This window comes from Amblyomma americanum, chromosome 6 (assembly GCF_052857255.1).
Source record: "Amblyomma americanum isolate KBUSLIRL-KWMA chromosome 6, ASM5285725v1, whole genome shotgun sequence".
NCBI classification, from domain to species: Eukaryota; Metazoa; Arthropoda; class Arachnida; order Ixodida; family Ixodidae; genus Amblyomma; species Amblyomma americanum.
The window spans coordinates 33,454,988-33,480,565 of NC_135502.1; the positions used below are offsets into that span (position 1 = coordinate 33,454,988).

Here is a 25,578-nt window from a genome sequence, read left to right on the forward strand (position 1 = left end):
ATTACAGCCAGCCAGCACCTTTCCGACCACTTGTTTCTCCTGCGGGCTTTAAAAAAATATATAAATTGTACTAGAAGCAGTAAGCTTTCCATGTACGGCGCTGGCGTTTTCCCGATAAACTGCTGCGCACACACACTGCAAAAATGAGCGTTCTAGTTAGCGTTATGCTACACTTTAAAAGTCGAACTGGAGCTTCAAATTCGGGAAAGCCTGAATGCAGCTTCCGGCGAATTATTTGTTTTATTTCGCAAATTCGCCCTTAGTTTAAATTAACGAACAAGCTACAGGCTGGCTTCGTTAATGAATGCCAACAGGGCTTGGTGCAATAACTCAGATACCTGTGAGTTTCTGGTTGCAGTACTAATTTTTCGCGTAAGCAGGAAGTTTAGTACCAAGAACCAAAGGGGCTTACTATGTCTTCCAGATAAGCTGTTTAAAATTTATAACTTTAGAGCAGTTGCCACTGTAAGTAATATTTTAGCACTCGTCGCTTTCAGCTCTTGTAGTGAGAGAAAATAACTCGAAAAGATTATTTAAAAATTGTGTGGAATTCTGAATTTTTAATATGCACAAATATTACATACCTATTGTCGGGTGCCAACTCGTACAAAAATAAGGTGAACTTTCAGATTCGTAAATTTAAACCTTTTATACCGCTACTGCCAGGCTGCGCGATTATAAATTGTAACGCATTAAGCCTGATTACATAAAAAATTGTGCAAAACAATCCTAGATCTTGTGTCGGTGATAGGGACGTCAGTGGTTACTCTCGCACGATTGTCAAATCTGGTACTTTCAAACCGAGCGTGAGCTTTCGACTTCTGCTGGCGAACAGTTTAAATCTGCAATTCATGCAGCTAAATGCGGTTTTTACAATTACAAAAATTTATTCGCGTCTCAGTTTCATTTTATCGTTCCGTCACAAATAGTTCCGACTGTAACAACTTGCTGCCCCGAAAACTTATGAAATAAATGCTTATCTTTCATACTGGCGCTGAACAAAAATATGTGCTGCTCCACTTTGCTACTGTCTAGCCCGTTTAGGCAGCGTAGAACGCAAAACCATGTATCCCCCGTAAATAGAAACAGTTGGCTTCACTTATGTAGAGAACAACTCTTATGTACAGCAGTATCCTCGAAAATGTATGTTGTTTTGATGGCCGCTACTGAAAGGAGAATAAACTACTATTTCTTTCTTCGTTGCAGACTGGGAGGGAACTAAAAACTACAGCACTACAGTACCTTGGTTTTGTTTTATATTCATCCGACTGAAAACCCTCGTAATGGTCGCATACGTGACCTCAAAAAACAAGAAGATCTCGAAAGCGCGAAAAGCACACGTTTCTGTCGGTTTCTTAAGGGTGCGTAGGCGTGCTGAAAGCGACGGAAGCGTGTTCAAGGTTTTTAGACATTTCAACATGCGTGAGGGCGCTTTGAAAGAACAGTTTGTGATTTTGCTTTGGCGGACTAACTTTTTATTTGGTTTAGTGGAGACGTAATGGACCAATTCGCATAGCATGCTCCATTTTGAAAGACCCAGACAAACGCTTGGCGATGTCTAGCACTGCGTGGTTAGTTTGTTCATAGCACGGAGGCAGTGAGTTGCTCAATGTGTACAGAATATTCCAGGACATTTACATGCGTTTATCATCGCAGGCAAACGAGGACCGCTGTATCACGACTAAACGTTCGGAGTTTTAAACCAAGTGAGTCCTCCTAAAGAATGTTACGAATATCAGAAGCTCCTAATATAGACTGGTGTACTACACCTAGTTTGGACAAACAAGGCCCCCCTACTCATTGTGGAAACCTACTCCCAAAGTCTCGGCGATGAAACTTGCATTAACGAGATGCGGCAATTCTTGGAGGCGCTATTAGCCGGAGTTGCATTCGCGTTGCCCGTTTCTTAGTGAAACATTCGTCGCCAGCATTTTCGCTTCAGACTCGTGCAACCCAACTTCATTAACCGCATGCTGCTGCAGCTTACCAGAGTCAATGTTCTCGTATTATACATGCAGAAAGTTTGTGAAAACTAACCTGTATATGAAGAAAAAGACGACGCAAAGGATGACCACCAGACCGCTCAGGACCCCGCTCACGATGGCGTACTTAGGAAGCTCTGCAATGCGGGAGCATAAACACGTGATTCCAGTGAAGTAATCTGCGCAAACACTTTACCTGCAGCCCTGTATTGTCTGCAATAACACTTGTTCTGGCTGGGGCTGCTGAATATGGCTCATGAGTTCTCATATAAGCAAGGCAGCTCATCCTCGCCGCCATGCTGCGAGGATGAGCTGAGGAGGATGAAGATGAGGAGGAGCCCGGAGCCAGATGACACAACCAGCAATCCTGCGCTCCTCCGCTGTGACTGTTTTGATGGGCGTAATTGTTTTCACTCACTGTGTAAACTACTCATAGCCCGCCTAATTGGTCACCCCTCATACCCCTAGAAAAACTATCTAGAGAGTGTATAGACTTCTTATAGACTATATTTCCTTCCTATAGTTATTTGTTTTTGTCTATTCATAGTCTACAGACTGTCAATACACAAATATCTCTACAAGTACATGGCCATAAATCTATAGATTGTCTATAGACTGTATATAGAATTTGTATTGTCTATGGACTTCTGTAGGGCTTGTCTACAGAGAGTCTATAGGCTATAGAGACATAAGTCTATGGATAGTCTATAGACTGTCTGTATATATACCTCGGATATCGCACTTCCATGTAGTAGTGCCGGCTTTCTTTTAAGTACTTCAATTATTGATCTGTCTTGAATGCGTAGGCGACTCATACAAGCTTCTAAAGTCATGGAATTTCGCAAGGCACCTCCGGGTAAGGGTTTCTGGGTTTAATGAAAGGTTTTTTCATGTTTGTTACAGTGAATACCAAACTGCTCTCCGATGTCTTTCCAAGAAAAGTAGTTAATTAGGTAACACACGAAGCATGCGACCAACTTTGTTTTTTACGTCCTTGAACATTACTAGGAAAAAAGTGGGAACTGCAAGGCTAGTTGATAGATCGCACTGCAATGATCCTCATTAGGGCGAACTATTTCAAAGCAACATCTCGTTTATTTTTGAGCGTCTGGCTGAAATGAACCTATCGATGCAGGAGACTGGTGCAGGCTGAGCAACGAGTCGATATTCTAAATTAACGTTTCATAAGTGGAGATACAAAGTCACATTTTTGACATTGAATATTTACGGAGGCCACTCCGTAGGCAGACGATTAAACATTGCTACATCGTGCAAGGCTTGCGTCGCCGTCCAGGAGAGTTGCTCAAGGCTAATGAAGGGCGTCTTAAAGGCGCGCGCCTAAAGTGTTTAACTGCGTAGTTTCTCGTAACTGGTGCAAAAAACAGTGTGCGTAATCGCAGTATCAACATTGAAGTTTGGGATCGTCGGCTGAAGTCAGCGCATCATTTCTCAAGTCCTTGTCTTTTTCTGCGTTGCTCTCTTTGTTGGATATTAACAGGTGGTCTAATTATCTCTGTCCATTAATGACCCGTTCTATTCAGGTTACATTTCCCTCTGAATGGCTTTTGTTAAATTAAAACCACAGTGCCCTTTGCAATGAATAAAGTGTGGGGATATATATTATCGGTTGCGCCTGCGAGGAAAGTAACCATTTTTCTCGTGCTGGAATTATGTCAAAACACGAATGGCAGTTGGCGGATTAAGTGCGCCGCCCAAGGAAACACAGTTAATTCACTTCACTCTCATCTGTCTAGGTTGAATAATTTCTCTGCATTCGTGACTACGCAGTCAGCATTTGAACCCACCCTCATCGGGGCACTTGGATCCGTCGAAACCGCACCGGGGCGTGTCGGGCGGTGGAACTCTTTTGCCTCCCGGCCAGTGGATAGAGCGGCCGGGTACATCACTGAAGCTCTTGTTCACTCCGAAGTAGTTGGCTACCACCTGCACAGAACGCATGAACACTGGCGACCTGTTGACACGCTTTCTGGAAAATACGAATCGCTCTTCTCCAATTGAACATCCCCCACACTTTATCAGCAAGTTCTGTAATATTTCCGCCTATGTGTACTTAGCTAGGAATTGAACGTGTAGTTCGTCAATAATATATCGCTTGTCCTGTGTACTGCGTGTAAGCTAGCGCAGCAGCAAATATGATAACTACGTTAATCAGTTTGACAGTAAGCTTCAAATGACTTTACACTTTGCATGTTGGTCGGGCAGTCAGGCGCCAGCAACAATGCACGTCCGCCACTGAACACAAGGCGCTATCGGCGTTCACAATAGGATGCCTTTTACTCTCTGAAAGACATACTATATGCCGACTGCTAAAATTGTTTTTCTTGTGGTTTCTTTAGCATGCCTTATTATGCTTTGACTTAAGATGCATCTGTATCTCTATTTTTCTACGGCCCTAAACAAAACGTTTGCACCAGGGTCATGCAATACATGCAATCTTCTCAGACTTAGAAGGCGAAGGAAGAAAAAGCGCTTTGATGCATGGAGAAACGAGGTCCCCAAGCTCACCACGAAATGGTTAGTTCTCGTATCATGGCTTTTGAACGCACATATTGGGAAGCATGCTGTGCGGAACTACTTCATAGCTATTATAAGCCGTTTTTCTGCAGACCCATCGTGCGCGGGTCTCGCTGAGGCGGATTTTCTGCCAGAATTCAATTTTCTTCCTCGGCGCCAGCATATGCGCTCACCTGGAACTCCTTGGTAACCGGATCCATGTCCAATATTGAGTAGTCCGCGTCCCTATCTCCGTTCTCATTGATCCGGACTGTTCCAGTGATGCCTGCACGATCCGGAAGAAGCGAACACACTAGGCAAGCGTTTCGAAACTGGCATGTAGATCAAGCACAGAAGTTTAAAATACGACTGGAGCAAACTTGAATTATACGAGACTGTGTAAGTTCGAAATGTAAACACGGCCGAAAAACGAACAACGTTTTTTACTTGTCAACCAAGAAAAAAAATGATAAATAAAACTCTGCGCAGTTTAAAGCTACCTGGAAGAACATACGGCAGGAAAGAAGACGAAGTCTTCAATGTTTACCTTTCCGCCACCTGTTACTGGGCTTATTTAGGCAGGAGGATTTGATACTTAACATGCCTTCTTTTTTTCAGTTCTTTACTTCCCATTTTCAGAACGTGCTATCGACTATGCACACATGCCGGAAATTGAGTTGCGCTGTTTTGAAAGAAAAATATGCAGAGTACCTGCAGTTTATATTCGTTTTTCGGTGTCATATAGATTGTTGAGACTCGGAGTGGATATTACCAGCAGGAAGCCCTCTAGCGAAAGTGAAATTATAGCCTGTACCAACAGTCTTCGGTTCAAAACACTTCCGCCATGAACCAGAGTTGGATAATTTTTCTCCCAACTAATTGACATCTATCAATATTTAGGAAATGTTGCTCAAATTAGTTTATTTAAAATTTCTCTAGCGTAAGTGTGAATTTTAACGTAGGCAGCTACTGCACATTTTAGAGTTTCCTTTTTATTGCACGGCTACGAACCATTTTTCTTTGTTCGTGTGTTTTAATGCTAGTAATGCTAGACCCGTTGGATACTGTAATGATTTTTTCCCTACCAAAGCTAGTCAGCGGCTCATTTAGTTCTTTACCTGAGGCTGCGAAACTAACATGTCCTCCCATTCAGAACTAAGTTCTGTTCACCAAGGTGAACAATATTGCTGTTTCCTTTCGTATCAGACGTATTTCAAGTATTTTCTTCTGCACTTGACAAGAGCGAAAATTTGCGTTTTTTTTTTCATTATATTCCAGCGACAAACAGTAAAACCCTGAAAGGACATCAGCACACTTAGGGCAGCATTCAACCGTGCAGTTTGTTCAAGTTAATAAGAAAAAGACGGTGTAGAAGAACAGAGAAATGCGCGAAAAATTAAACGGGTCCATCTGTGGCGGTTCACATCGCCACTTCCAAAAAAGCATGCTTGTCCTCTGTAAATGTCACTCACGGGCTTCTCACGAAACACGCGAATAAATTCCTGTCAACATCTTTTTTTGCTAATGTTGTAAATTTTAGCGAGCAGGAAAACACAGTCGAAGGAGCATGGCACAGTTGGTGTCCTGTCCTATTTATGTTTCACTGCCTGGTGCACATTGGTGACATTTCTATCGAAACCACTAAAAATAGCGTAATAATTTTTTATTCTGGGGGGGGGGGGGGGGGGGGGGTACTTTGCTACGCCTGGACAACGCCACTGGAGGACTGCATGAATGACAGCCGGGCGTTATGAGTTAAAACGTCGTTTTTACTTTTGTTCACTGAGGCTGTCTTGTCTTTCGTTGACCATCAGCGTCAGTAATGACATGTGATAGCAAACGTACGACACGTGGCTCATCCCTGCCACTTCTTCGTTTCATGTGAATGCGTAGACGACGCTGCTGCTGGTTCTGGAGATCGGCTGCAGGGTCTGCTGACTATTTCGACGGCGAGAAGTGCATTAATAAACTTGTAATGACAGATTTTGTTTCGCTTCAAAGTTTAAAACGCTGCAAATGACGACGGGTGCGGCCAATTGGCCGGCAATGCATGTTTCGCCCTTGCTGGATTGTTTATAGGATCTCAACACAAAATTTTTCGGTGCTCCATTTGCCTTCTTTGTTTCCTTTTGTTTCCTCTTTTTTGCCCCTCTTTGATGCTGCTGACTTTTTTCTCTTGTTCGCTGTGACCCGATCGGCTTCTTCCTATTGTAGCTCAATCCTTGATGCGGCCACCTTTTTTCTTTGTGCTTTATGCCGCATAAATTTTTCGTTTCTATCTCCCAGGTCCGTTACTTGCTTTTGCATGCTGCTTTTTTGAGACGAGGCTGTCGCTTGTCCACGATCATTGTAGGCAGTAAGGTTTTGGGTGTTATGCTTTGTAGAAGGAGGAGCAGGGGCGTTGCAGTCGCACACCTAAGGAGCCTTGGTTCAAAGCCCGTTAGGACCTAGAATTCCTTGGGTTGTATTTTATTTTCGAGAGTTTCGTAGCGGTGGACACAGATAATTAGACAAAATTGCGCGGACATTGCGAGGAACGGATGTAGGTTTTAAACATATCCTTGCATTACCTAGCAATTCATTAACTTCTACTTAATTGCCTGAGCATGTTTCATTATAGGAGAGGCAGATACAGCGCGCATTCGTATTGTAATTCTAGTGGTTATTCATATTTAGGGCAAGAAAAATTTCGCGCAGTTTTCTGCTTCGTCAACTGTCATCTTTGGTTTAGGTTTATGGAGTTCAACCTCCCAGAGTGACACGCTTTAGTGGAGGGCTCCGAATAATTCCGACAACTAGGATTCATTAAAGTGTAGTCATAGGGCAGTACACAAGCCTCTAGCATTTCGCCTCCGTTGAAATGCTACAGCCACGGTAGGTATCAAATATGCGTCTTTTGGGTTCAACGGCCGGGTACCATAACTATTCACTCAGCTCGGCGGCTTCAACTATCATGTAACCAGTATAAAGAAATAGGGTCACTTCCTGAAAAAAGTACTATTTTTGACTTTGTGCCTTTCATATTAATGATACAAATTGAAACACTGCTTGAAGTAACCAACCCTGCAATCATTCTACATTCCAGACATAACTATTAAGTACCCTTGCTGCATCCTGGAATCCAAAAACCTATCTCCTATGAACGAACCATGGTCTCCGAAAAGCATTTCCTACAGCATAATAATAAAGATATCACGAGCGAATTGTGCTCTGCGAAACGCAATCTCTACCGCATAATAATAAAGATGGGCGTATATGTCAGATCTGAAAGCCTTTTCAGTGATGCTGCTTGGCGCGCATAGCATGACAACCTGGCGTTCACGAGGTCGCCCATATCTCCCATAACAAGCGGGCTGAACCTGACAGCCGTAGCTGGAAAGGCGGTTACGTCTATCTACCTACGCCCTCAGGTGCTCCCTGATGGACAAGAGCCCGGCGATCTGTGGTAGAATGCATGAAGACTCCGGGTATGTACGTTGCTGCGGCCTATACTTTTGCCATCGCTCGTTCGTCGGCTGACCCATTGTCTCGACGTGCCTACGGGCTGTCCGCGACGCGGGATAGAAGTGGGATAAGGAAACCGTGTTGGGACTGTGCCTGCTCTTACCACGAGGCGCGAAACTACCATCCAACACATCAGAGACAATCTTCTTTTCATTTTCATCCTGCAAGTCGGAAACGTGTCGCACCTAATGGCGGATATGACTGGTGGTTACAAAAAAAGTACTAACAACGTAACGTCCATAGCGAAGAGCCGTGAATCACGTTCTCTGGCCTTCAGTGACGTACTGAAAGCGCCCTTTGCATTATTCGTAACCTTTACACGACGCATTGAGCGCGAGACGAAACCCTTTGAACATGTAGCCACCGCCGTATCTAAATGGTGACGCTACTCGGCTGCTGAGCCGAAAGATGCTAGTTCGATCCCGGCCGTGGCGGTGGGGTTTCAGTGGAGGCTAAATGCTAGAGACCGTTGCACTGGGCGTTGTTAGTGCAAGTTAAAGAACCCCATGTGGTCGAAATTAGCTAAGCCCTTCACTACGGTGTCCCTCATAGCCCGAGTCGGTTTGGGACGTTAAACACCATAAAACCGAACCAAGCCTTCAAACATGCCATAAATTAAAAAAAGATAGGATGCGAACCCGTCATCGTGGGGTTAGTATGGTTCCGCGGATGAGTTTTAGCTTCACGAAATCCAGAATTAAAGAATAGAATGGCATCCTTTTCACTCCTATAGCTTGCTAAAGAACAAATACATTGGGAACTGCCGTGGGTAACTGCATCCTTACAAGAGCTTCTCACTCAGTAGCGCTCTATCACGTTCTGTGCGCTTCAGTTTCTCGTTATCAGGGTAATATAAAGAGCTCTTTATTAACTATCATTATTAACTGGGAGCGAAAACGAAGCGCCATGCATGAAAACCCGCTAATGTGAAGACCATTTGTATAGCAGACAGAACGTTATTTAGCCTAAGCGTCTATGGCTCAAAGTATACGAATAGATTGCAGCTTTAGCTTAGGCATTGTATTTAGCTGAGTGGAAATTATATGTGTAGATGAGGACATTCATTTAGTGTGCAAAAAATACTCTCTCCATTATGCTGTTTTCGCAGACCAACGCAGAAATAAGCGGGACGTATCCTCATCTGCTCCCATACTTCTTTTATTGCCAGGGTGATCACCCCTACAATTAGTGCTGCAGAAGGCATCTATTCCTACGGGTGAAATTACTTATACGATTAAGCCAAGTAAAACCAAAGGCAGTTAGATGCATTGCTGGCGGTCGTGAAATGAAAAGGGTAGATAAAATTTCCTTAAAATTCGAAAATTCAGAATTGTAAATGTATTTCAGAAACGTTCCCGGCATGGTGCAATTATCAATGAAATTGCCAAATATTGCTCACTGTTTCTGCGACAACTGTCTAAGTTCTCCGGTGCATGTAGCATATGGAAAGCAAAGAGCCTACCTGTGAATGTCCGGTTCCACATTCTGCGGGTAATTTCCGAGCCGTTGATTATGCTGCCGCCTTCGCTCAGTGTTTCGTTCAAGGCGATTGAGTATAGTATGACAGCCTCGTGGAAAGCGGCTACGAAGTTGTTAACCTGAAAAAAAGTGAAGAGGCAACACGATAATACCCGTTAGTCGTTAACGCCCATTTCACTATTTGCTTTTTTTCTACACTGAACGAGAAAAACGCTTTGGCAACCGTTTGTTCTATAACCCTATGGCTTGAATCCAATTACATGAACACGAAACTTGCCTCGAAAGTGAAACGCCTTTTTGCTAGCACGCTGGAAGATGGTGTACCTGCACTATCGTTCCAGCACATTGAGTCAGGTTTAATTCTTGCCGTCTGGTGCGGCTTTTTTGTGTCGCTAATAGTTCATGGAAACTAATATCCCGTTTTTATCATTATGCTACAATTCAGCTTGTTGAAAATCAAGATTAACTGGGTTTTACTGGCGAATTGTCGCCTTTAAACAGCTGCTACACGGGAAGCCCTAGAGGAAAAAAATTCGTATCGTTCACATTACCTTCTTATTTCTTTTAAAATTGACGTTTAAACTTTCTGAAGGTACTAATCTAGCGCCTATTATTTAGCACAGAGCAATAAAGCTGTCGTCAGAATTGCGTTTATGCGTCCTTCTCAAAGCGCCAAAAGAAGTTATTTAATGCACATTTTGCGCCTGTTGCGATATCTGTAAGGCCTTGTGCACCCTTAGGGCAACGGGAGCACACGCACCTAGCGTGTTTAATCCAATTTAGTCAGGAAACTAGAAAGTCCGGGCACGCAACATATTTCGCTTACTCACGCTTCAATTGCTTTCGGTGGGAGACCGTGCAAGTATCTAATTATATACCAACACCAGGCCCCTTGGCTTCTTTGCCTTCCCATCTGGTCACTGAAGCAAAAATAACCGCTATCGCAGCTGTTCGCTTTCCCATGTTTCTGTATGCATTTTTAGCACTCTGGGGAAACAGGAAAAACACAGTGACCGACAATCGAAATATGCCTGGAACGAAAGGAGTTATCAGAATCTGCAGTTATTCATGTGTTTCTTTCTCCTTATTTTGGAGCACGGCGTGCGAATGCTCGGCGAATAACTTATCACTGGCGAATTTCGACTTGTCTTCAAATTAAATTTACAAACACGAGACACCATTCGTGAAGACTACAAATTTCTGATGGAAAACGTCACTGTCGTCACTTTGTACGCTGCGCGAAGAAAAAATCACGTGATTGGAACTCACCTCTTCGCTTCCGAAAGAGAAGTTGAATTTCTCGAGGGCGAGTTTCTTGACCTCTTCTGAGAAGTTGATGAAGTCTTCCGTTTCGGGCGTTCTCGCAATGACAGTGAGAAGTGCTTCGTACGCTTTTTGGGCCAAAGCGTTCTTAGCCTCCGGGTCGCCTTTCCGGAACCATGGCTTCCGACTGTCGTTGCGGCTACAGAAAAGCGTCAGGAAGAAGGCTTAGGCACTGCTTGCACCCAGCTGTCATGCCGCAACCTCGCAAGCTGATTATAACGTTACCGTTGCTGTGACCCGTAACAAGCCTGCGGCGCGGGATAGCCGCTTTGGGAAGAGCGCAAACGAATGAATTAGTAAAGCTTGAGGACTTAGTGAATATAAAAACTTTTTTGGAGCCACGCGAAGACAGCGTAAGACATAGCTGTCACTAAGCGCGATTTTTTAAGCCCTTCTTGACGAATTTGAAAAAAAACAAACAAATAATTTGAGCAAGCAGTAAGAAGACAAACATACATTCCCTCAAACGTTGCTTCTCTTCACTAAATACCAATATTATAATAAGGCTCCTGTCTTGCACTACATATGGTAGATATGCACACGGTGTGCTTGCTGCAGTTATTTGCAAGGTTATGACAATGACGTAGTTTTAGTTTCTGAGTGTCTTAAGTCTTATTTGAAACGTCATGAAAGGAAAAAGGAAATAACCAGCACGAAAATAGTTTTATTCATTCACTTCTGTCGTGACATGGAAGTGCAAAACACGTTGCTCTGTTTATCGTTTATCTTCAAAAATATGTTGGACGAATAGGATATATTACGTAAGCCTTTGTTAGACTTAACGCTGTTTTAGCCTAATACTGAGTGCTGAAGCTGCTTGCTTAAGGACGTGCCCATAAGCATTTTTAATCTAGACATAGACGGCAAACATAGCCTCATTTTTTTTGTTGGCGTTAAGTTTTTAGCCCATTTCATCGTACAGCCCTCTGCTTCAGGCGCATATGGACGAATCGAAATAACATACAGTCAGCTTCTGGGCGCCTTCTCTGCTTTCATGCTAGCTCACTTTCGAGGCCATGTTGTTCGCGGTGGCTAGGCGGTTTAATGCCGTTTCCGAAATTTAAAGGAATACCGAGGTCAACTACATCCAGTGTTAATTCTTTATAGAATCAATATTACGGCCCTTTCTGATTATTGTTGTTGCTCTTCTGGCCGCCGAACACACAATTGTAGCCGAGATAATTGCAATTCTAATTAAAAGTTCTGTTTTTGTTTGGTGAAAGCAGCATCACTGCATGAGGCAATGAATCTATAGAGGCCTACTTCAATTGGTTCTTAATATCCTTTTAATCTCAATTTTGCTGCTTGCCTGCGCATTCTTTTCGATCAGCCACTCTCTATATGGCGTTCTCAGAGCCACAATTCTCTATTGGGAGTACTTCCACAGAAATTCCTCTTGATCACTTTCTCCTTTCTTTTGTATTTCACCTAACAGAGCCTATATAGAAATATTTTCTTTCCTTACCTCTTTACTGGTATTGAATTACTCATTGCCGGGTTATGCCTTTATATATTCCTTCCATTGCGCGCTAACGAACACATTATTACTGTTCTGAATTTATAACCACTTCTCTTCATGCTCCTCGAAGAAACACATAATTTTGAGTTGTTTTTTTCTGATACATTAAACGCAACTTATTTCCGTCTTTCGAACTTCTCATAGCGCTGTAGGTGAGGCATGTGAACCAAATTGGGTGGAGCTAGTAGGCATTTTTCAGATTCATACCTTTTTAAATGCGATATATCATTAGCTAGCTGCGCAGGCATGAAAAACAGGTGAAAATGTTATTTCAGGTGTTGATATTAGAGGCCAAGTTCTTTCTGTGTGTCACTTACATTATTCATTGTCACGGTCATGCTTGTCGTGACCAAGAGCAACTTGTAACCAGTGGGCGCATGGTAGCTATATTCCTGGTTTCGGCGCGATACTTGTTTTCGAATATTCGACTGATACTTTAAAACAACAGAACATTTATTTGTTATTTGCGCGCGAGAATGGCGATTTGATTGCTGAGGTAGCGCCGTAGCATGGTGACAATATGACAGAATGACTCTTTTTTGGCGCAGTGTCTAGTTTACGTTGTTTGAAATGTTTTGTTCAAGTTCACTCTAAGCGTACAGTGCGCCGTATGTCGAAAAATATAAAGAAATGCGTAGGCCTGACGCTTAGCAGTAGATCCCTGTTTTATTTGTTCAAAGCGTCATAGCAGTCACGTCTAGGGTTGAATGAGTGAGGCAAAAGACGCTGAGAATGGAATCCTTGCGCAATGCAATGACTATCAACCTAGGCTCCCAGTGAATTAATGCCAGCGCCACGTGCATGCAGCCTACTGGCGATCAAGGTCAAGGAAAAGTGCTTGTAGAGAAACCTCTCTGTTAGTGGGTATGTGTATGCTTCAGAATGACAGTTGCTAGAAAAACTTGCTGCTCTACCTGATGCTCCCCAAAATATGATCCATTGACAACCTGGTACAGCCTCTCTTCTGCATGTAACTACACATTAATATATTTCTTTAAAACGCAACCACTGCGCGTCCACGTACTACACGAAAACCTAGCTCTAAAACAAAAATATATGAACTACACGGATATTTTATACAGATGGCTCAAAAACAGAAAGTTATTTCGGAAGTGCTGTTGTACAAGGTGACTGCGAAATATTAGTAAGGCTACCAAACTAAGCATCTGTATTTACCGCTGAATGTTATGCTGGCTGTGTAGCTGTAGACAAAATAATAAGTCAGAGCATCAAAAACGGCATATTCTACACAGATTACCTTAGCTTACTCGCAGCATTGCATCTTAGAAATGCCGCTGAACCCTTAGTTGCAAGCATCATGTGCAATGTAGAAGGGCACATGATAAATTCTGCTGGGCCCCAAGCCATGTCGAGATGAATGAAAATGAAAGAGCCGACCTCTGAGCTGCACAAGCTCGAAAGTAAGAAATAAATAAAGTACACGTGGCCTAAAAAGATTGCATTAAATGCTTACTGTGTAAGCTGAGAGATCAATGGAAGGCGAGCTGGAAAAATACAGTAAATACTAAGTTACATCTGGTAAAGCACATCATTGCAGAATGGAAGACATGAACACACCAAACACCTTTCACTGAACTAATTTTGTGTCGCCTTCGTATTAGACACACACACAACTGACACATGACTTCTTACTGACAAAAGATAAACCTGTATGTAAAAAAAAAATGTAGAGTAGACATGACAGTAAGCCACATTTTGTTCTCATGCACAGAGCTCGAACACCTGAGGAAAAAAAATTTTGTTCGATTCTACAATGAACACAACACTTTCCATCCCACTTTGCTTCTAGCACACAATTCAATTCCCAAACTTTCATGTTTCTAGCTTCCTGAACGATGCAAGGATCCTAAATATGTTGTAATATCTTAAATGTTTTCATTTTTACCCAAAAAGAAACACATTATACCTTGTGTTTGGCGCATGATGGCCTTAGCTACCTTTGTGATGAAAAACGCAACTTAATTGCGATATTCGAGAGCGTTACTGCGCTGAATAACTGACACCAATATTATCGATCTTCACTCAAGTGCGTGCTCATTTCACGCGTTGCACTTATTCCATATTCATTTGTATAAGCGTGCTTATACTTGCAGCCAGGCCACCATTTTTTTGCCTATGAACTGGGCTAAAATTTAATTGAAAATCTGAGAAATCGCAGCATTTTAACATTTGGAGATAATATCGCTTCGTTTTTTTTCGTCTGTCTCCTAAGGGCTCAACAAGTATCAGACAATTTTTTTTTTCTCTCTAAAATCATCCAAGCCTTTCGTTCGATAAAAGTTTTTGCTTTTATAGAAAAAGCGCGATGTGTGATTTCAAATAATCTTCTCTTTCAGGCTTCGCCTTTCTTTTGATCACGGTTCGATAAGATAACACAAAAATTTGTGTAAGTCAGTGGCCAGGGGATAAAATTATCGATGTGTCCTTGCTGCTTCTCCCCCAAAGTTATAGTCGCAGCGAACTGCGTGCATTCGGCTGCGTTCCATTATCTTTGTCGATGATTCAGTTATCCCTTGCCCAACCCTTTCTCGATGCACTGAAACAAGGTATGCACCAACTGTGTCACTAGCATTTCGTATAAAGGTGACACTAAGAGGTGTTATCTGGGGCCAGCACGTCAATGGCATTATGCGTTTTACGCAGGCTCCGAGAAACGCCCTTCGTCCAACCTGTATAGCCCCGTCAGAGAGATTCTGTTTTTTTCCCCTTTCTGTCGGGGCTGTATTATCACGGACGAGGCCCAGACTAATTTGCCGGGCGCGTGTGAGCTGGCGCGAGGCGCTGATCACTGCTAAAGGCAATTACGTCACGGCCATCGCGATCAGGCCGATTTGTTGTGGCGCCGACTATTACGCCTCCGAGTAGCGGCTGCCGTTGGCTAAGGGGTATTGCTCAAACAACGGCCTCTCAGTGGGTGGTGAAAGAACTCTGCCGTAGCTCCCTGCGCCGTGTCTGATTGCGAGAGTCGCTAACGCGGTCGAGATGCAGTCTGAAGCTGGGACTTTGTTGCACTTTTCAGCTTCACAGTGCGAACTTCTCTCCCACGATGTTCCCTAATTTCTCGTATACACGAAGCTAGGAAATTAGGAATTTGAATGCCTTATTTTTGGAACGCCATGATATTATAGCGCAGTTTATTCAAAAGTCGACCCTCAGAAAAGAATGGCTTGCAACCTGAAAATTGTTTTTAAGACTAGTAACAAGCACTAGCCAATTATTTCCTTTTTGAGTTTGGAGAACAATATTGAATACCGTTATTTTCAGCCGTTAAGTGGACGCTATTAAATTTGTGGGGAGAAATTTACACTTCTCCATAGATCGTCATTCCAAGGGCACTAATACTTTCTCCGGTCAGCATGCCGGTATTTATTTAAACATATGTTCGTACTTTCCCTCTCAAAAGATATGCCAGAAAACATCGTCTGCTTCCCTTGACTTCAGTTTCTATACAGAATTTAGCGAATGAAACAAGGGTTTCTTCATGTTATTACCATGTCTTTTTTTAAATTAAGTTTTTGTGTCCTTTCATTGACACTAGTACTGGTCACAATTAATTACAAGCTGGTGCCGCTCATGCTACGGCGTTTAGTTTCGTGAATTTTTCTGAGCATAGTTTACGCGCAGGACTAAAACATTTGTGCGAGAATTTATCACTACTCAGTACGCAGCGTGTGGTGTAACAAAGCCTAATCAGTCTTTCATTTCATAAAGTTGCTTTGGTAGTGGTGCCCTAATGATTAGAAGTTGATTTTTGAAAATTGGCAGATGGTTGTGCGAACAGCTCTTCAGATTTCGGAGACCAAAATGGGCATATTTGGTAATCGTATCTGCGTGGTCGCATCAACCGGGTCTGCAAAAACAGCTGTAACTTGATGAAGGGCGGCGGTAGGTCTTCTAGATAACTTGTGAATCGCAACCTGAAGATGTCAATAACCGGTCTTATTACAAACATTCTGAGTGCCAGACAAGCTGTCAAAAGCCTGCTCCAGGCTAAACTAAGCTACTAAGCTCATCAGCATAAGTACCCAATGTGCCTGCTCTATAGTGGTTATATATTGTTGTTTCGACATATCCTGACTGCCCCTCTCAGCACAGATTTTTTTTTTCATTTTCTGCTTAAGGTTAACTTGGTTCCTAGGAATGCCGTCGTAATCAGAAACATAATAAATTGGCTGAAGGGTGTACAGGTTTTCTATGTGTAGTATTCTGCCCCAGAGACTCGTTTAGAAGCTGCGTCCTTGTGTCCTATAGAGAAATTTGCAGCTCTCTCCAAAGCACGATACACCGCTTTTAGGCGTGACAACTAAACTATGGTGCCTCCGAAATTGTATACGCAATAATATCTTTCCTCGTACCGAAGTTTGCTCATGGTTCCTAACACCCATTGCACTGAGCAGTCTGCGCAGTCTAGGCAACTGTGGGGAGCACAGAACTGTGTTTTTCTATTTTAGATTATTTTATTGTTGCCAAACCGTAGCTTTTACTCAAGCTGCAGACACCTCTACATGTATTAATTTGGGGCTTCAGTGCAAGTTTTTTTTTATATGCGGGTAAGAATTTGCTTATAGAGTTCTGCAATGAAAAGTACAAGTTAGTTTATTTGCATTAAATTTTGAAAGAATGATAACGGTGGAGCCTTCAGGCTTTCTGTCCAGGGATTTATTATTAACAACGGTTTTCTCACCTTGTGAAGAGCTCGACTGAGAAGAACACGTACTCCCCGCTTCCAACCATGTTGAGCTCGAGGGCGGCCAGCATAATCTCTCGTATTGTGTCTGGCGACGCACACATCAGGATAACTGAATTGAAAAAAACAAATGAACATTTGTGAGAATTTTTCACAACAATTTATTCGCGAATAAATGCCTTGCAAATCAGCATATACGCTCTCTACGTTCACAGTATGCTAATTAAGTAAACAATGATTGCTGTGTAAAACCGTATTTCGAGTGCGGAAAATTTATAAGCACATAATTTCAGCAAGATCTCTCGTATTGTGTCTGGCGACGCACACATCAGGATAACTGAATTGAAAAAACAAATATACATTTGTGAGAATTTTTCACAACAATTTATTCACGAATAAATGCCCTGCACATCAGTATATACGCTCTCTACGTCCACAGTATGCTAATTAATAAACAATGATTGTTGTGTAGAACCGTAATTCGAGTGCGGAAAATTTACATGCGCATAATTGCACATATTTTCAGTTACTTCTGCAATATAATGAACATTTATTTTCAGAGGGAGCCAGAAAGGCGAGGGAAAGGCAGCTTAGTGCCCGTAGAAAGAGTTCGTGATGTATAGTCGGACGTGTCTAGTGTTTGACTTTCTTTTGCGTTATGGTTGCTTTGAATTATCGTGTCGTCTGTCTTTGTGTTTGAAAAGTAATCACGAGGCTAATGGTCCTCAGCTTTCTCTGCGCAGCTGGGAAGTTTTGTCAATCCTAATCATCAGTGGAATTATTGATGTTCTCCTCATGTTGACATTTTAGTATGTATACCCAGAGTGCATGTTCGTCACTCCTAATGTTGCTGTCTTCGCAAACACTGTAACACAAGGCGTTTACTTCTTTAAACTCTGCCATTCATTGATACGGTTTCTCATAACAAGCTAATATATAAATTGAGTTCTGTAATAAAAAACGATAAACTAATAACCTGGATTAAGGCTTACCTGACAAACAGGCGCCAGTTTGTTACACTAAATGGTGCCCTCTCACATTGCATTCTAGTTGAATCGGGAGTTCCTCAAGGATCTGTGCTTGGACCGCTTTTGTTTATTCTTTATATTAATGATATCGTCCAAGATCTCTCTGTTAATGTTAAGTTATATGCCGATGATTGTGTCCTCTATGAACGAATTAACTCAAGTGAAGATCAAATCAGGCTAAATAATGACTTTCGGAAGGTAATGCGCTGGTGTGATAGGTGGCAAATGGTGATAAATTTTGATAAAACAGTATATATGAGAATAACGCTTAAAAGGAATCCTCTTCTCTACCAGTATGGTACTTCCGATAGTGCACTCTCAGAGGTAACATGCTACAAATATCTCGGCCTATGGATTTCCAATAATCTTTCCTGGAACAAACATATTGATACCATCTCGTCAAATGCTCTGCGCAAAATATTCTTCTTGAGGCGTGCACTACGGTTCGCTACTCCTGAAACGCGTTTCCTTGCGTATAACACTATTGTGCGGCCAATCTTAGAATATGCCGTAATGATCTGGGACCCATATACCAAGATTAACATTAACAAATTAGAAAGGATTCAAAAGAAAGCAGTAAGATTTATTTATAATTCCTATGGTCGCACTTCTATCACTAATCTTATTAAAAAGAGTGGCTTACCATCCGTTACTGATAGAAACCGTATCTGTCGTTTGAAATTCTTTTTCCAGTTAATTCATGGGCAATACAACATTGACATCTCGAAAATTGTTAGTTACTCTAGTGGTTATGCAACACGCCTGAGACATTCTCTTTCCGTAAAACCTTTATCCACAAGAACAAACTGCTACAAATATTCCTATTTTCCTAGAACTATTACTGAATGGAACAACCTTGCTGGTCATATAGTCTAAGAGAATAATTTGTCCCATTTTGAGGCGCTGCTGCAACAAGTGACGAAATTTTGAATGTTTGGTTGATGAGTAATTTGTTGAGATTTACTTAATTATATGCTTGGCTCTATGACTGCAGTATATATATTCTGAGGTTGTGAAAAGATACAGTACAGTGTGATGTACTAATTTCGTTGCTGTGACGCCTTGTCTGCTGTATTTCCTTTTTTTTGTCCTTTGGTGTTACACAAATTATGTACCCACCTGCGATGGTCTTGTTGTTATAAGACCGCAGTATTTATAAATAAATAAAAAAAAAGTATTTACATCCTTCACATCTGGCAGAAACAAACAACTGGCCTAAGTGGTTATGAGCCGAGTGGCTTTCGAGCCCAATCCAGCGCACCTTGGGAATTTCGCTGCGAAGTTGCTGAGACCGCACATTTAAAGCACAATTTTCACTTAATTTTTTCGAGATAATAATAAACATATTTCAGTTCTGCTAAAAAATTTCTATCTAAATTTTCTGAAAAAGATGTTATTAGTTCCGCATAAGTGGTATTCTTGTAATCCCCAGCAAGAAAAGCACTTCTCATTTCTGTTTTTGCTATTAAATACAATATCCAAGCTGTTGATGCAAAACGCATTCACTGTTGTAAACCAGGCACTTACAGAGAGAGGAAGCAGAGCTTCAGCAGAGATAGGGCTAGGATACGGAGATAAAATAAATGGTTTGCGAGCATTAATCACGGCTAGGTTTAATTAAAACTCTTTGTATGACGGTCTTTTTGTATAACTTGTTCGTATGACAGCGAAGCGTCTTTTCGAGGTCGCCACTAATATCACCTTCTAGAAGCGGTTCAAAGGTCGTGCGTCATTGTGCAAAGTTTTGTACTTGCTTATCCCACGCCTTGCATCCCAACAAAAAAAGCATATAACGGAGAGGTATACGAGATCCCACAAGCGCTAATGATGTGCGCTCAGGTCACGCGTATTCCTCCCAGTCATACCTCTCAGGGCCTGCAGGCTGGCGTCTGTAATAGCCGCTCTCAACGTTTTTATGCTTGTTTTTTTTTTGTCAGCCGTTCTGAATTTCGCGGCGTCACCATTACCCTTGCGCCATTCTGACATATACGTTTTGTTTTCTCCCCAATCGAGTTTAAAGCCTAGAACGCTCTAAACACGACGAGAAGCCATTTGTCAAATGCCAGTACGTGCCCCTTCGTTCAAATTTGGCTTTCAATGCTCGCCATTCGCAGGCCCTATTTCTGGGGAAAAAAAGAGAAAGATAGAAAAATAAAAATGAGACGAGAGAAATTCGCTATCGAACAAACGATGCGCACATTTGCCCGGGGCCCCCATTGAGCAGCAGAAATGGAGACGAAAAGGAGGGTAAGGTGCCGGCAGAAGGGGGCTTTAGTGCAGGTTGCGTTCCCAGAGGCATCAGTGCAGCCCGTGACTCTGTGTCTCGTCACGCAGGATAGAAAAGTAAAGACGTAGAGCACATGCCAAATGTATGAGACGGGAAGAAAGTGCTGACAAGGTGAAGGATACAAAAGGCGACGTCTGCGGGGGAGGAAGCCATCGCTGCTCCAAATACCCGAGCCGTAAGGGAACAGTTCGCGGCTCGTAAATCCGGCCTCCGCTCTCTGCGTCTCTCGCGCGTGCTCCGCCGCTACTCAGATGCGAGGAGGGGGGGAGGGGCAGCAGCAAAAAGTAGCGCCTATGGCTCAGGCGCGGGTCCGTGCCCTTCTCGGCATCCCGAGGCCCCCAGAACGGCAGTGAAGCGATTCTTGCCAGTCGGGAAGCCGTTAACTGCGGTACGCGCGCGCTCATTCAAGGTTTGTTTCCCCAAGACAGACCTCTCGGGGACCGAGCATTTCCTCCGCTCTTTCTGCTCGTCTGTTTCCCGCCTATTTTGTGGGCGTATGTGTATAAGAGAGGGATGTGTTTTTTTTTTTTTTGCAGGCCTGTTGCTGACTAGATAAGCCGGCGCTCTAGACGTGCCCCTGGGACTGACGAGAAAGCACGGCGCATTGGGAGCGCTGTTAACCTAATTAAAACACGTGCTAGAAGAACCTCCGACGCGACTGCACAACGGGAAATTAGTTCGTGTAATTAGAAAGCCCCAATTTTCACGACTCTGACTCCCGTTTAGATCCGTGGTAGCGCCTCGGCGCATTGCTTTGCGCAGCGAGCAGTTTTTCGAATGAAAGGAGCAAAGGGAATGTCTTTCGAAAGCTGTGCGGATCTGCAGACTTATTTGTGCGGCGACTGGAAACTTTCTAATGCGATGAGAAGCTTCTGAAGTTACTCCTTTCAGAAAATTGTATGTGAAGTGTTGTGACTACTGTGCAGTTAATAGGTAAGATAAAGAATGTGGTTGATTTCTTTTTTTTTTGCGTGCCCTCTATCAGGAGTGCATGTTGAGATCACATAGCAGTACGGAGGTTTGAAAAGCAAGTGTTACGTCATGGTTTCCAGGATCCGTTCCCACACTTCGATATCCCCACCAGCTTCCGTCAAAATTAGAATAAGCCTGAAGTATATTGCGTCTCTTGCGTCGATTTCGCAATTTATGCAAGGGGCAATACAAGCCAAGTCGCTCTCTCTGCTCGCATTCGCGCATCCAACGTTTTCCGAGATTCGCATCAACAACCTTTACAAGAAGAATGTGCTAGCTGTCACAAAGATTAGCTTCAGCACGGCTGGGGCTTGGGCAGATTCTCACCCGCTCGTATTCAATCGCGATCAATGCGTTTAAAGCCACCCGTCCGACCCCCGACTAGCCGGTCGCCGTCACTTCAAGTCTGTGGCTAATTTCGCATTCGGAGACGAAAGCGGCTACTTTTACTTTGTAAAAAAAAATTGACACGAAGAAATAGCGCATTCTGTACTATGTCCAGAAGAATCAACGCTAAAAAAATAAGTACGCTACAACGGGCATAGGAAGTAGGACAGCTATTGTATCGCATTGAGAATAAGGAGTCTAGCACAGAACGATATCAAAATACAATGGTCGACTTAAGAGTCTGTAGCGGCAGATTTCAAAGGCGGTCACTGCGGTTCATTCCACATTCCAGCCGGGCGTTGCGCACAGCTTTTCCCTTGAGCATGGAGCGTAGTTCACGCTCAACAGGATCCGTTGTAGGGTCCTATTTAATTTTCAAAAGGTCGTCAGAATGGGCAGAACTGCTCATTTCTACCTCTAGTGATTCAGAGGTTTAGGCAACGCTACACAGCCCTAACAGTGCCTTCGCGTGGGCAGCGGGCACATTGGTTTAGGTAGAAAGGCAGACTGACTAGGCCTCGCGTTTCCATGCGGTTAGGACATTTATGCTTTTCCTGTATGCTAAGTTCGCTTGTTGATTTTTTTTTTAGATAAGCGTACGCCAGTGTCGTGACGCTACGTACCATGACTACCTTTCCTCAAGCTTGTTCGGCAAGAATGGTTATAGGCAGAAAAGTACATTCACAAGCAATTTCTTTCAAGACGCGTCGGCTCAAGAACACTTCTATTCTAGGGCGTATTCGCCTGCTCAGCATACGAAGCGGACTGGGTTTGCATGTTGCTTCATACGCGCACGCATTTCAGTGAATGTCTTCAGCGATGGCAGCAAGAAAATTGTTTCCCGCCCATCTGCGTCCCGCATAAATTTGGGGTCGACAGTACCTAAAGTTCGACTTTTTCTGAAATACCGCTGATCTTACCCTCGAAAGGTCTCCAAGTTCTTCCGCTCTAAAGGTTCTCGTAAAATCTCCCCCCAAGAGTCTTTCGCCTGTTTTCGGGGGAACTTTCTGCAGTCGTAATTGCAGAATCTGGATATATCGCGCGGAGCTGACTCGCATATACCCTAAATACTCTGGCGAAATGGCGACGGCCTGACATCAACGCAGCAACGTGCTCGCACCGCGGGCTCTGCTGCCGCGCGGACCTCACCCATTTACTCTGGCAATGAAACCGCATTTGAAACCGGCAGAATGGCCGTGCAGAGTCTCCAGCACTTAGCTTACCGTTCCGGGCTGCCCACGGTCACCTGCACAGAGCTCCTATTTGGTGCATATGGGAGCCAAAGCGGCCTTATCAGGGCGGTGTAAGGGTGCCGACTAAAGCCCTTCTGATCGGGTCCAGCAACAGCAAAACGGACAATACACCGACTCAGACCTCGAGTGTAACTAACGTTCTTTCTCCATTTTACCCACAGTGGATTTTCGCCTTCCTCTCAGAATAAAGGACTTTCAATCAATCAATCGCGCGAATCTTTATCCAGGACTGTCAATAATTTTTCAGGAATTCATGAACCAAATGTAGTCATACAGAGTGGGGGGAGTGAGTAACGACGCACCTGTCTCTCGATCGCACACATGCCATGCCAATGACGAAGCGATGCAGTTGATTTTGTTTCTTTTGAGCCACAGGTCCAAAAGTGCCAGCCTGCGTTCTGACGAGCCTGCATGCTGCATTCACTCTGTAGTGCTTGTTAGGGAAGGAAGAAAACTTTTTGGAGAACGCGTCACAACCGGTACAGACGTGACGAGCCGTTATAGCAGGGCGCAAGCATTAGTGCACTTTCCAAGTGGTGCCTCTTGCGTTGAGCGGGATAAGCTCCCTTTTAAGTTGTGTTTCTTAGAATGGACCTGTAAGAACTTTAAAGAAAGCTCAGTTCACCGGGAAATTATTCATTTTCGTTAGTACTCGCACGTAAGACCGCGTGGTTGGACTAGCTGCCCAAAGTAGCCGGCCCCAGGGCACTTTATCGAGCTCCGCGAAAGTCTCGGAAGAGCAACAGAAAGCAACAGTAAAACTAAAAGAAAAATGAGGTACTTCTGGCTCTAAGGCCTGGAAGACCATGAGAACCTTCCTGTGCCAAGTGGCTTCGATTATTTGGGCATACTCTTCTGTAAACTTATCACGAAGCCTCCTTTGGCTCAAAAAAACACCATTTAGGCTGTGTGCCAGGACAGCTGGCTGCAAAACAGTGCGACTTTCATTTCCTGCCCACCTAATTTTGCAAGAAGGACTCGCCAGGACGTGACATGCCTGCGGGCAAGGCGAGGCACGAACCTCAGAAATAAAACACTAGGTTGTTTGCTTTGCTGGAGGCCTCGACCGTAGGACCCAGGCTCAGTCACGTATGTTTACAACTACTATACATCTTGTCTAGTCGCTTTGCTTGCCACTGGCTCAGTTTATACATTTATTTTTTCTTCACGCCGTGACCTTTTTAGCGCCTTGTATACTCAAAGTTGCCGGCAAAACAGAAACTTAAAAAAGCGGAGCAACCTTTGTCTTTCTGCGATGGTTTTCTCTAATCAGATAGAAAAAACTGACAATAAAAAAAAACTATCGAAAGACCACAATTCGCCACGATGTCGGGGATAGAGAACAGTGAGCGGAATGTTCAACCTCAAAATTATCATGAGAATTGAAAATAACCACGCACGCTACCATCAAAACACGGTGTGGTGTGAAGACCTTTTTTTTTTTGGCAGCAAGTGTAAGCTGGAAGTTTTTGCACCCAGTTTTGATTGTGCATTTGTGGAAAAGGTACCACCACCGCGCAATTTTAAGACGTGCGCGGCATGCAGTGCACACAGTCGCTGACGCGCCGTCTTTGTTCCAACAGCAAGCTGTAAGAACCGCACCTTATGAAAAAAAAAACATTTATCGCCAGAACGGCAAAAATTTGGACTCAAAGTAATGTTTACATCTTATACAGTGCAATAATTGCCCAGCGGAGAACGGGCTGTTTTGAACTGAAGCTTCAGTGAAAAAAAAATCTAATTAAGACGGTTCGAAAAAGATAAATGCTGACAAACCGGGTGCTGGACTCTTGTTCAGGAACTAGCACTACCGACTTTTTGTTTATTGCGATTGTGCTAACTTTGTGTTTTTATTATGTGAAGTGTGACTGATTGCGTAATGCATGGCAATTAGCTACAGTATTTAAGCTAAGTCTCAGGCTTTCGTGTCCTTTCTTCTGGAGATCAGCTGTGATCAACTAAGTTAAGTCACGATTTCACTAGCTGTCCTGGTTTCCTAGCGTGGTAATGTTTTTTACTTCTTACGGAATCATTAGATCTCAAGATTTGTTTTATGCCGTTTTTATTACAAATATGAGCGTGACGGCTGTGTGAGGTTTGTCTTTTATGCCAGGTTTTGCAACGTCCTCTCCATCTGCTCACACTCGACGCTTTTTTATGCAGTGGCTGTTTTTCTTCACACTGCATTTGGGGCTGAGATTTCCCATGAAACTCAAAGTACTTTCTCTTTCTCAAAGTACTTCGCACATTGATGAATGTCTGCGAATCAACAGATATACAGTCCCCAGGACTCTGTATTCCGTGCTGTTACATTATGGTTAAATTTAACTGAGAGTAAAAATTTCTTTTAAGCCATGCTTGTGAAATCCTCTAACAAGACCAATACACGTGTTCCTCTGCCATCGAAACATTCTTGTTATTTAATGGGAACCGAAAACATATAAAATTAAAAACCTTACGGCATGCTACATACCGTTTTTCTACGACTAAAAGTGTCTTTGTCTTCTGTTATCGCAAGAACGTTTCACAGGTGCTTTGTACCATGTTGAATTTCTTACCCGGACAATGCGTGATCATTTTTGAACTGAACCACTGGTTTCTCCTTTGAGGTCTGTTTTTTTC

The 25,578-nt window shown here is 43.2% G+C and overlaps 1 protein-coding gene across 1 annotated transcript in view; it reads right to left on the reverse strand.

Moving 5' to 3' along the window:
• LOC144136580 (atrial natriuretic peptide receptor 1-like) overlaps nt 1–25,578 on the reverse strand; it is a 140,822-nt gene that overhangs the window by 61,445 nt on the left and 53,799 nt on the right. The window contains exons 2-7 of the mRNA XM_077669032.1: nt 17,027–17,141; nt 10,749–10,941; nt 9,463–9,598; nt 4,691–4,782; nt 3,788–3,926; nt 2,038–2,119 (exon numbers count right to left, since the gene is read on the reverse strand). Coding sequence (XP_077525158.1) covers nt 2,038–2,119; nt 3,788–3,926; nt 4,691–4,782; nt 9,463–9,598; nt 10,749–10,941; nt 17,027–17,141 — 757 coding nt within the window. The remainder of the gene's footprint in view (nt 1–2,037; nt 2,120–3,787; nt 3,927–4,690; nt 4,783–9,462; nt 9,599–10,748; nt 10,942–17,026; nt 17,142–25,578) is intronic.